Genomic DNA, 12,709 nt, shown 5'->3' with positions numbered 1-12,709 from the left:
ACTCCAGAGAAGCGTGGCTGAAAACATTTAAAATAAATGAAAGGGGTAACAATGAGTTTGTATTCTGTAATACGTGTTATTTATTTGTGTGATCCAAAAGATTTGCACCTTTAACAGCTGCAACAGTGTTTCACAAAATAAGCAGTTGAAGAAAACTGTAAACAGGGATCTTACTTGAAGTGCAGGTCCTTGAAGGTGAAATGTGTTTCCACAATGCCCGTGGTCTTCACTCTGGTCCGCAGCACATCTTGCTGTGTGGGGATGTAATCTGGCTTGCCTATCCTCTCCAGGTCATTTAGATAGCTGATGGTAACACATGAAACATTTTCTGAAACTTTATATCTGCTGACATTCTGAATGCCTTAAGAGGTATGCAACAGCTCTACTCACAATCCATTCATTGGTAATTGGAACGTACAATATATTGTCCGTGAGAACTAACAATGCTGTTAATAACAAAAGGATTTGCCCCAAAGCTTTGTTTAATCCATGTTACCAACGTTGTCACGCTCACAGTGTTTCCGCACGGATGATTATTACTGTCGCATACCGGGCTGACGCTGCTGGCGACACACGTCATGAAGACTGACGGCACAGATTACAAAACGAAGACAGAGCGTATAGTGAGGGGCTAAGACAAGAGAGAGGTTGGAGGAAAAAAAAGTTTCCAAAGTTTGGAATCAGTTTGAACATAATTAAAACACCTCTGTACAGTGTGTCTACTGCAAAATTGAGCTAGCTTACCGCAATAATAGCACAACGTCAATGCTTCAGCATCTCAACTAAACACATTGAGTCTGACTTAATTATCCATTCCACAACGCGGACCCGACAAAAGTAAATCAGAGTCGTATGAATGATGAAACTACATTAAACCCAACAACTACCAAAAACACAGACAACAAAATATGTAGGGGTGACCACAATTTGGTCTAAAGAGCCAACTTGTTGACTGTTCCTTAGGAAAAACAGCTGATTGTAGCGCACCATTTTCTTTTACTCTCTCTCTTCACTGAAATACAGCTGATCAACGATCTACTAGCGTAAGTGTAACAGAGCTGTGTGAGATTTTAATCAAATACGTGAATGGAAATAGGTTGAGTATAACTAATATTTAATTATAGGCCTAAATACAGAGCAGTCTAAGGCTGAAACTCTGTTCTGAAAATTAAGCTGCACAACTTAAGGTAATGCTTATGTATGTTTGGGGCAGCTCACTAGCTCATCCAGTAAGAACGTGCGTAATAATCTTTAAGAAAAGAAATGTTTATGGACAGTATGCTTTAGTTTAAAGTCATTTAATTTCAGAAAATGTTTTTTTTTTAAACATTGTAATAAAGCACTTAACTGCACTTAATGTTTAGTTTTTTGAGAGATATTATTGTAAGCAATGTAGGCAATACATATGTTGCTTTTTCAGAAAATGAAACCAAACAATTTTATATTATTACTCTTCAATAAAAATAAAGTATTTCTTAATCAATGGAATACTCGTTAAAACACTTGATTAAAAAAATAATTGATAATCCTAAAAGACAGTGACTTTTGTTCACACCCTCTGATATCCTACAACAGCCAGGCCATGGTATCCAGTTCAGTGTTACAATATTACTTTCAAACATTCATTTTCTCTGAGCTAAAAGGAAGGTATCGGTCCTTTAATAAAGTGCTGACTTTGTGTTAAGTTTGACAATATTGTCCCCATATTTTGTATTGTTTTTAATCTATTTAGAAGGTGAATGGGTGTGTGTGTGTGTGTGTGTGAGTGTGTGACAGCGAGAGACAATGGCCAAATAAAGCCCTCTGAAGTCTGATAAAAGCACTTAATACAAGACCACAATCAACTTTTACACATATAGCTACTATGGGAGACACACAAAAGCCGTTTTGCATTGTATGTCATTCTTTCAGCACAATATTTAACTGCATAAAAAAGACTGTTGTATAACAAAGTGTTTGTGCTGGATGTAATCCCATTCGAGCCGCAGCCTGGGTGTAGATATTACAGCCTCCGCACCACTATTTCATGCCACGTGTTTGACAGTTTAATCTTAATCCTGTTCCCACAGAGAGAGGTTTAGGGCGGCTTTTGTAGTCCACACATCAGATATGGTAACACTGTTAGATTTGGCAATGGGGTTCATAAGACTTGAAGATTCAGTAAATTTGGTCGGCTTACACTAATGAAAAAAAGGTAATCAACCGTAAAGAATCTGGTAAAATAATGGTCGTCCTCATATTCTCCCTGTTCATTATCCTGGTGCTTCATGGCAAGAGGGCCAAAAAATGCTCAAAAATGAGGGTCAGTAAGGTAATAAAGAGCTGCGAAGAGAGGCTGAGGTTGCAGTGTTGTTGTAGATCAGCGATGCATCTTATCTTAAGAGTGAAAGCCACTAATTAAACAAAACAGTAATGCCTTCACTATTAATAACTGTAGCTGCTTCCTATGGAGACCTTTTGACACAGCCAGTGCTGCCATTTAGAGAAATGTAGTATGGCATTTTAATAATAAGAGAGATTATCAAACAAAGTCCAGCAGAGAAGAGTACAAAAGCAGAGCAGAGTCATGGCATCAGTGTAATATATAAAGAGAAAAGGGGGATGAAAAGTAACAGTGAAAAACCTTAATATTTGGCTGGAATGGCCAACTTTGAGTTTCAGGTAAATTAAAGATACTTAATTCTGATGTGCGATTATCAGTAGAAGTCTGTTGAAAGCGTGGTTCCCCAAGGTTTTCTGTGCATTATAATGCACATTTTATTTTGAAACACAATGATGCGTATAATAGTCTTGATGTTATTGTACGTTATTAAGGCACTCACTAGGCTGCTGAGTCATTGAGCTGGTACTCTCGGGCCCGTGTGAAGCAGCCCTGGACGCCGCCGTCAGCCCACAGTCGTCGGATGACGTTGGACAGTTCTTCTGGCAGGATGCCCTGCTCCTCTGCTGCTGCTGACAGGGCAAACAGTTGGCGGGCATCGTCCTGGCAAGTAAAGACACACACCATTAGATGGAGTAGGTTTCTGAAAAAGACATCAAGTGTATTAACCCTCATTATTTTATTCTTCACTGGACAAAGCTGATAAGCTCGACATGGCAGACCTTTATTCAGGACTTTCTTTTCACATGGCTAGTATCACTAAAATATCTTGCAAAGCACACCAATGGTGGGCCTTGTTGCATTTTATTACCCAGAATTGCGGGGAAAGGAGTGTTTACACGTCTTTAACGCTTACCGTCTTTACAGTGCTTTTCTCATCCTTGGCTAACTGTTACAAAAGTGTTTTGGAATGTAAAGAGCAGTAAAAAGGAAAACAAAACAAAAGCGGAGCTAAGATTCTTCGGCTGCTCTTTTTCTGCATTAACTTTCATGGCCAACATAAATCAGATATGATGAGTGGTCGTCAGCATACAAACTGCAGCTTGCTGCTGTTGTTGCATTCAGTGTGTGCTTGTGGTAATGCTATTAAAAAAAAGAAACGCCATCTCAATCTGCTTTATTTAGAAATTGCAGATAGAAGCTATGGCCACTGGAAGACATTCAACGAACAATCAACAAAAAGAGCATTTCTCTTTCCATGTTATGTATTTAGAAGTTCCCACAGCCCTATGCACTCCATATAAGTCAGATTTGATGTGTCTTTTGAGTCACTAAGCATCGGTCAGATTGTGGGAGAGGGAAGTGAAGAAACAGAACAAAGTCAACAAAAGAGAGCAATAGATGAGAACAGAGAGAGCAGAAGTGATGTATCTATAATTTGCCTAATTGGTCCTGGGCCATCACCCTGTCATCTGCAATCAAACTTTGCAGTGTAATGAATCCATATATTAAAGTGCAATGGCCTGGAAACACAGATACATCAAATGATAGACATTAATATTTACATGAATAGTGTTTGCAGTTGATTAAATGCAATAGTACTTGCATTTATTAACCTGACCTACCTATAATATATGATCAGGGAGGCATTCTGCAACTGAACTTAGCTTATACTCACTAGGAGCTAAAGAAGGGGCCTTTGTGTTTGACACTGGACAAGGGCTTAAATAAACTTTTGATGTTAGCTATTGAAAGCAGACTTTCATGTATTAGTGAACCATTGTCTGACCCTCCACTCTATCTTAGCTGTAGGCCACAGTAAGTTAGCAGCCCTTTACTGTGTACCACGTGGAAGTATTCAAGATTCTGTGATAAACACAAGCTGTTTTAAAAGGACGTTAGGAGAACCAAATGCATAATACCATGGCTTTCTGATACTTACGCTGTCCTTTACCAACACAAATAACAGGCCTTCAGTTAACCTGAAGTAGTCTGATAATACAGTCAACATGTTTGCAACTTCTGTTGTGAAATCACTTGACAGCGAGTCATGGAAGAAATGTATTGAGTTTGTACTAACTGCTATTCGGTTACTAACCGTTTGCAGCAATTGTCATGTTTGGCAAACAATGAAAGCAACTTTGTAAAAAATTAAAGAGATCAGAAAAACCAGTTTAGTCACATGGTGATTTCAGAATATTGCTGGATGCTGACTGCGTTCCCTCTGGTTGTGAGACAAACAATGTCCTTTTAATTGAAATCTGTGAAATGTTCCAGGATAATGAAAGCTCTCTGTAGGCCATTGGGGTGGGTGAAGGTGTAACTCAAAAATAAACTAATTCACTCTGTCCTGCAGAACATGTCATGCAGAGCTCGCTACAATGGCAGAGCCAGTCACGCAACACACCAGGTAGTTAAAAAGCTCTTTCTACATAAAAAATGCAACATCTTTATGCAGTCACAGTCCAGCCTTATCTGTCGGGAGACTGTAATTTGGAGACAACAAATGCATCAAAGATTTTTTTTTAAAACTGCAAAGTAAGGATTATTAGGGGTTAAAAAATCTGCCAGGATTGCTTGCATTGCAGAATGCATGTTTTAGTAAAATGCTACCACTACACATGACACACTGCTGCTTTATTACTTATCCCAATTTAGCAAAGTTGAGAGTCTGAGGAACAGGTAGGTCAGATGTTCTTATGTAGCATTTCCATAACCTTAGAAACAAAAGTCTAAGTTAAAAGCAAGAAAAACACAATGTGAGTTGAAATATGTGCTGTTTAGTTGAATTGTTGGACTGTGTAAAATAAATCTTTTATCTGCATTGTATCAATTGAAACATTGTCTTTTAAAGTTCACTTTGAGGCAGGGGTTAACAGATTACTTTATCATCTAACTAAAGACACTTTAATTAGACATGATCTGTGAGTAGGCTGTGAGAATAGAATAAATGAATCACATGTATGAGATGATGGGTCCGTGGAAAAATGTTCTCCTGTCATGAGTAATGCATGAATTTTATTTCTGTTATTTTATCTCCCTGGGTGGAGAAGATTTCCTGTTACACACACACACACACACACACACACACACACACATACACACGACAGGAGACTATCTTAAAACATCTGCTACCCAGAGTTGATTTCGGAGTAGAGCCTGTCACACTGCACCCGAGAGAAATTCTTGAGCTGCATAATTACTGCTGTCTTAAATCCTCAAGGCTAGATATGGGTGGTTAAGATGGAGGAGAGGAGGCTCTGGCGGTGATCAGTAGAGATGATATCACTGAACTGAGTGCAGCTATATTACACTATAATTTAACAGGTTTCTAGAAGGTTTAGCTACTACCTTGAGAACAATATGGCACTTGAAGCTATGTTTGTTTTCAAATGTATCTGTGGATATTTGTTTATTAGGTTAATATACATTTAATGAATCCCAAAAGAGGCACATTGCTAGAAGATGGTGTCAGACTGACATGTCTTTCAAGTTTTGCAATGGCTTATGCTAGCAGCCACACAATCTTCTTTCTACCACAATGCTACCATCTTTGCTGTATTTCAAATATCATTTCACTTCCCTCTTGCTGCTGTGTTGGCGACATGTAAAAACTTTCTGTGTCAGACACCTACCGCTCTAGTAGGTTCCTCATAGTCAACCTTAAGGTTGGCCATGGCTTTAATGATGGCCATAATGGACTGGATTGTGTTGCTGTAGACAACAGCCCGGTACTGCTTACACTCATCTTCTGAGTAGCCATCCTCATGGATAATCCTGAAAACAGAGGGACAGAGGGAGGGTGCAAAAGGAAAAAAGATTAGTATGTAACTTCAGATATAATCACAATGTGACAATGAAACATAGCAATGACTTTATAATCTATGATTAAAAGTCAACTATGATGGTGTAAAATATTGTTTGCCGTTTTTTTTTTTGCCCCGGCATTTGCCCCAGATCTGGCTTAATATTTCATCTCATTGTTAAAATGTTGTCCATTATTGAATCAACCTTATTTAAGATTCTATATATCTAATTGATATGTCAATCGATCCCTCAAAAAGGATCTAGTACTGTATGAATGTCTGAGATTAAAAATTATAATTCTGCTAGGATGCGGCACTGGGAAAATTCAGACTTTTTTGTATCTCTCACTTAAGGACACTAAAACAAATATGTACTTGCTTTTGGAGCTTTGGTAAAGAAAGGAAGAAGCAAGTGGTTGAAAAAAACATGGGCCTGAGACAGAGGCTGCTGGGCTGAAAACCAAATAGAAGCATCTCCAGTGGCCTGGCTGTCATTGTCTTGGTCCAGAGAGCAGAGTTGCACAGCCAGGATGCTCATTGGTTGTTTACTGAGCTGAATGGATCCTTATTAAAATGCAAGTGAGCCCACTGTGAAACACTGTGAGGCACAACTAAGAGGACTGAAAGCCCACAGTGTTCTCGCCTCCTCCACACAATATTTATAATGATATTATACATAATCATTTATAATTTTTTATTTACTTGATCGTGAAGCACTTTGCAAACTCAGTTTTACAAAGCCTTCAAATTTTATCGTAATCTGACATTAAATTGACACAAGGTATCACTGGACACAAAGTGTGCTATGGTGCTTTCTACAACTGAATGTCTTGTTTAAATGCAGATTTAAAGTTGTATTAAAAAAAAGCTCAGAGCTTTTTAATTGACCAGATCAAGGCAGTATCCACACTGAAACAAACAACCAGTGTTGGGCAAGTTACTTTTAAAAAGTAATTAGTCACAGTAACTAGTTACTTCTTCCAAAAAGTAACTAAATGGGATACTCAGTTACAAATTATAAAAGTGACTAGTCACTTCAGAAAGTAATTAATAAGTTACTTTCAAGTACATTTTTAAATGCTCAAATGTGACCCCACCTCCACCCCTCTTTAACGGAACTTATAATACAGTACATGTGCATGTTCAATTATTTATGATAAATCTGAATATTATAATGAAGAACTTTATGCGCTTGTCTCGTGCACTGCCCACTAAATAAGGGAGAAAAAAGTCTTTGATGAAATAAATTATGGAGTAATGCGCCGCATTTTCCGGTAGTAACAGTTATATTAAGATGGGAAGAGTAATCAATTAGATTATTTGTTACAGAAAAAAAGTAACGCCGTTATTTTATGATGCCGTTATCGCCAATTTGCAAACAACTTTCCATCCGATTTAACTGAAATCTGTAGAGTACTTTAAGGATATCCTTCAGAATGAATTAGACAAACTGAAATGAAACTTGGCCAGTGTAATCATATTGTATGGACTCGGTGAGCTGCTTCTTTCTCATTTAAATATTTCATTAATGCTGTGTTAAATATAACTTGCAAGTCGACCAGGGGGAAATTTTCAGTAAAATCCCATGAAATGGATTAAAATAAAATCCCATCAGGAATGCTGTCTTATCCTGTGGCAGTCACATTTTGGTAAACACAATTATTATTATTTTGCATGTAGGTCTAGTAGGGCTGCACCATTATGGCGAAAAGGATAGTCATGAGTATTTTGATCAATAGTGAGATCACGATGAATTATCACGATTATTTGTTGATTTTAACCAAAACAAATTTTACATATTGCTATTTATAACTGCTTTCACACACATATATATATAAAAAATATATAAGAAATATATATATATATATATATATGTACACACACATACATACATACACACTGTTTATATATCTTTTATTTTTAAATGTATGTCTAAGAAAGCTCCTTCACTTGTTTTCAACAGCCTCGCCATCACCGGAAAAGTGCTTCTATTTTCCTTCACTGGTCTCCACCCTGAACAATGGGATCTGTTCCATTGGTCCACTTCTTTAACTGTCTATGCATTTTCTTCACGTTACTCTGTCCTCTGTGACTGTCTACATCTAGAAACTAAGCTAAGCGGTGCAGGGAAAAACTCTGGATGGCACCTGATCAGACAGTGGTCTACGGAGCCTTAGATTGGCTTTGCAAAAATAAACGGCGCGTTCTATGAAATGACGCATTTAAAATATGGCTTGATCATACACATTTGATCGTGGGAATCCAAAATCATGAGGATTGAAGTTTCCTGTGACTCTCACAGAAGCATAATATATCCTTTATGTCAGAATTATGAATATGAAGGTCCCACACATAATATCTCTAAATTATATTATTTGTCCATTCTTCTAAAAAAAGACAACCAGAGAAAATGGTTTCTCACAGAAGTCTGAGTCGAGTGTAGGACTGGGAGGTTTCATTTGAGTAAGTTTTGTCTGTTCTCTATTTTTAGGTAGCCAAAAGAATTCACTCTATGAGAGCAGAGAAGACAGCGGCTTTTTCATTCGCTAAAACCTTTCACAGAATCATCAATAATGTTACTGAATTTAATAATATTTTTAATTATTCATTAAAAATATTATTGAAGTTCTGCTTTTGTTGCCATGGCGAGTAATGTAAGTCAAAATGTTAAATATGAGTTGGTTCAAGTGACCCCAGTGAGCAGATTAAAAAACATGTTAAAAATCCCCAAAATTTGGCTTGCTTTTGTATTTTGTATGCATGTATGAACTAGGTAGTCACAATTCTCCAAATCCACGATTCAAATTCACTTCCAACTAACGACAATGGCACAATAATAGCCACTAGATGGCAGAAGGGTACTTTGAGTTTCTAATACCCCTTTCACACCAATGGCCCAATCAGGGTTATACCCAGGGTGACTGTGTGTCTGAATGGGATAACGGTTTGTGTACTTGGCGGACAACGGATTTTCGTTTTAAAATAGAAAAAAAGCTAAAACAAACGACGGTCAGTTTCCCAATTGCCATTAGTTAATAGGGAAACAAAAACAGAAAACAACCCGTTATTTTTTGCTTGTTTTTAAAAACAGAAAAAAAACAATCTTGTTATCCAATTGTCTTTAATGATTTTATAGATGGAAATCGGAAAATAAAATATGTGTGTCTAAATCTTATACCTCAAATTTAGCAAGGCTCTCTAAACTCTGTGCTTGCAAGTCCACGACATAATGTTATGTCCATACGTGCAAAACGAAATTATAGCTACTTATATATTGTGTAATGTGTTATATATTGAACTACGACAGCACCTGAAATATCCTGCCTATCTTGTCCACAGACATGTTGTCATCTTTTAGTGTAACCCGTTTGCCTCATGGAAAGAGAACATAACTTTCCATTGTCGTTTGTCATTCTCTACTTTGGAGGTCTGCGCAAACGGCAGCGCCCCCTCTGCTGACCGCCAAGCTTGCAGGAGGAACTTCCGGGTCAATAAAAAATACAAATTCAAAATTAAGAAATATGACTTATACGCAGGTATCTTAATTTAATAACACATCAAAGGCAATCGGAAAACAAGATTGTTGTTTTTTGTTTTCTGTTTTTTAATATCAAAACATAAAAACGAATAATGGGTTGTTTTCCAGTTTTTGTGTCCCTATGAACTAATGGTATTTGGGAAACTGGTCGTTTTTTTGTTTTAGTTTTTTTCATTTCAAAATGAAAATCCGCCAAGTACACGGACCGGTAACCCTCCTTGATTTACTCAGCTTCGCAACCCAAGTCACAAAATGGGTTGCTTCATGGGTTGGACAAGGATTGAATTTAATGTGAATTGCGCACAGTGTGGGTCCCTTAAAAAAGGGGGCTGGACAAATTATGTGATTGGTTGGAAATGAGAATGGGACAGTCGACACAGGTCGCTGCACACTTAGAAAAAACAACAACATAAATTTTGTCTCACTGTGCTTTAGTGCACCATAGACTGTTTATATAAAGTAGGATTTTCACAGGCAGCTTAAACAACAGCAGAGCGGTTCAATTCCTTTCTGAAAAGTGTGCTAGCAGTGAGTTCCCAGAAGTTTACTAGGCTGCCTTTTGCAGAGCGTCAGCTGAGTTTTACAAGCAAAACTGCCTGTAAAAAGCCAGCGTTAAAACGTAAACGTAAGAAAATAAGTTTAGTTTAATTCTCTCTGCACTGTCGTTATTACTCCCTCTCTTGTTTAATGGTTATTTATTTGTGCTTTAGGGTTATTTAACATAATCACTGCAAAACTAAGCTTTATTTCTCTCTCCCTACTGTATAAGGACAAATTCAGCTACAAAAAACATTAGTTCTTGTGGTAGGCTATAGAGCTAGACTGGAGTATGTGATGATTGACACATAAATGCACCATGGCGTCCCTTCTGAGCCCTCATGGTTTATCTTCGTTGGTTGTTTACATAACTCACTCACTGGGAAATCCAAATGTTGCCACACCGGTAACTTCAGAGATGCAGGAGGATTTTCCATTTCTATTGTTTCTCCGTCATCTCCGACTCAAGCAGTTGCCACGGTGTCTAAAAAAGGTCAAGCTGCAGGCTACCAGTAGCCTAAAGTTACCCTCTGTATCTAGCTGAATGCTACCAGCTTGTAAGCTATGTCTGTTCTTATGCATAGACTGTTCTGAGGGTAAGTGGGCGGGGGGAAGAAAGTTGATATCAAAGCTCACTTGATAAGTGTTTCATTTAAAATCAAAATTGTGACAGCACTAGTAAGTGTACATGTATGTGGGGGAGTGCTTTCGTTAATGATGTATCAAAGGCCAAAGTATCAGGCATGTAGGTGTTCACTAATGTGCACATGTGAGAGGATTGTAGAGACTAGCGTATGGGAGAGATTTGTCAAATTGCTTCAGTCAGTGCAGCAATACTAAACAGGAACACTGACTTTCATTTATCAGCTGTGGAAATGCACATCTATCACCATCTTCTCAACCCGTGTATTAGGGACGAGTCTGGTAGGTGTCAGAGAGACTGGCAAGATGGAACTTTCAAAGACAGGAAAAGAGCCGTTCCATTTATGCTTCACTACACAGTAATCACAGCCTAAACTATACAGTACAAAAGACAACAAAAGAAAACAAGAATTTGTACCCCTCTGTGCTCACATCTTTTCTCATATTTTTTGAGACTGAAATTGTTACCCTGCCAGCTGTCACTGGTCACGTCAGCTTGTGCATAATAAGCCTTTTCCTCGATTGACACACTGGAAACTTTTTGAATTACTGATTTTATAACATCACCCCACAGTAAATGTAAAGGGTTTCACTTTATCTTCATTTTGCAAGACTATTACAATTTTCACAACAAGATTTTTGTTTTGAAAAATCCCTACAGATGGAAGCGGGAACGATTAGCAAACCAAGAGACAGTGGTTAATGGTGACTCAATGCCTCTTGAAACTCTTAAATGCTGTGCACTTGTGTAACTATTTCTGCTCAGCATTGTAAATGTCAAAAAACATGAGCCATAATTCAGCAAACGCACGTTCAGTGTCTTGCCTTACATTACAGAATCAAAACGTCATGTTTTTTATCTTAAGCAAAAACAAGTGACAGTCAAACGAGGGGTGGATTAGTCCAATTAGGGGAAGGAAAAGTTCATGCTGATGTTTCAGTGGAGCACTGTCAATCATCTTTTGTACAAATGGACTAAAACGATGTCTTTTCTTTCTGATGCCTTGTCTGATTATGATATTAGATGGACCCTGGTACCAACTGTCGGCCATGTGTAGCACACGATAGTGCGGTTCATACTGTATGTCAAAAGATATCTCTATTCTACGGAGTGACAGGACTCCCCAATCGATTTAAACAATCACTTAACAAATGTTTCTCTACTTCTTAAGGCTGGTGATAGATGTTTACGGTGCAATCTTATTTCAAGACTGTTGGATCTGAGCCAAGGAGTGCCAAGCTAACTGGGTCAATTGCATTACTCATTACTATATTGACTAGCTAGGAGATTGCATTTATCAGATGGGGGACATCCCTGTATACATTATCAGATGCAGTGCATATTCCAAATACAGTCCATGTGCTTGTGCTGTTAAACCCTTCATTAATTTGTAAGAGATGATGGAAGGAAAAGTAAAACAATGAGCAGTCACTTACTTCATCTGCTTCACAATGGTGCTCTTCCCCGATTCTCCAGCACCTGCAGAGAGAACAAAAACAGGCAAAGGTTAAAAATACACTCCCGTTAGCAGAGAAATGTAAACAGGCAGCCAGTGAGGCCGTCTCACACCTGGACCCTTGTCTTGCTCCCTTCTCTTTACCTCCCAGTCTTGCCTTCAGCTCTGCAACATATCTCAGTTCTCATTTTCATCCTGGACCAGCCTCCTGTTCCTTCTAACTGTATACCTACATCTGAATTCCAATGGTAATACAGAGGTGTCCTAATATCACAGCGGAAACATCCCTCCCTCGCTCAACATCTGAAGGAACAAAAAACACCTGCCATCCTATTCCCCTCTTTTCATTTTAAGACACTTTATCATGGTCAACATTTTAATGGACTCGCACTGACAGGATATGGGCTTT

General features: G+C 38.1%; 1 protein-coding gene across 2 annotated transcripts in view; it reads right to left on the bottom strand.

Moving 5' to 3' along the window:
• The window catches only part of LOC117944074 (guanine nucleotide-binding protein G(i) subunit alpha-2-like), a 54,420-nt gene that overhangs the window by 3,183 nt on the left and 38,528 nt on the right, over window positions 1–12,709 (bottom strand). For both annotated transcript variants that reach the window (XM_034870608.1, XM_034870607.1), the window contains exons 2-5: window positions 12,281–12,323; window positions 5,956–6,097; window positions 2,823–2,983; window positions 175–303 (exon numbers count right to left, since the gene is read on the bottom strand). In XM_034870608.1, the coding sequence (XP_034726499.1) occupies window positions 175–303; window positions 2,823–2,983; window positions 5,956–6,097; window positions 12,281–12,323 (475 nt within the window). The remainder of the gene's footprint in view (window positions 1–174; window positions 304–2,822; window positions 2,984–5,955; window positions 6,098–12,280; window positions 12,324–12,709) is intronic.

Source organism: Etheostoma cragini, chromosome 4, assembly GCF_013103735.1.
Source record: "Etheostoma cragini isolate CJK2018 chromosome 4, CSU_Ecrag_1.0, whole genome shotgun sequence".
NCBI lineage: Eukaryota > Metazoa > Chordata > Actinopteri > Perciformes > Percidae > Etheostoma > Etheostoma cragini.
This window is presented reverse-complemented; position numbering and strand designations above follow the sequence as displayed.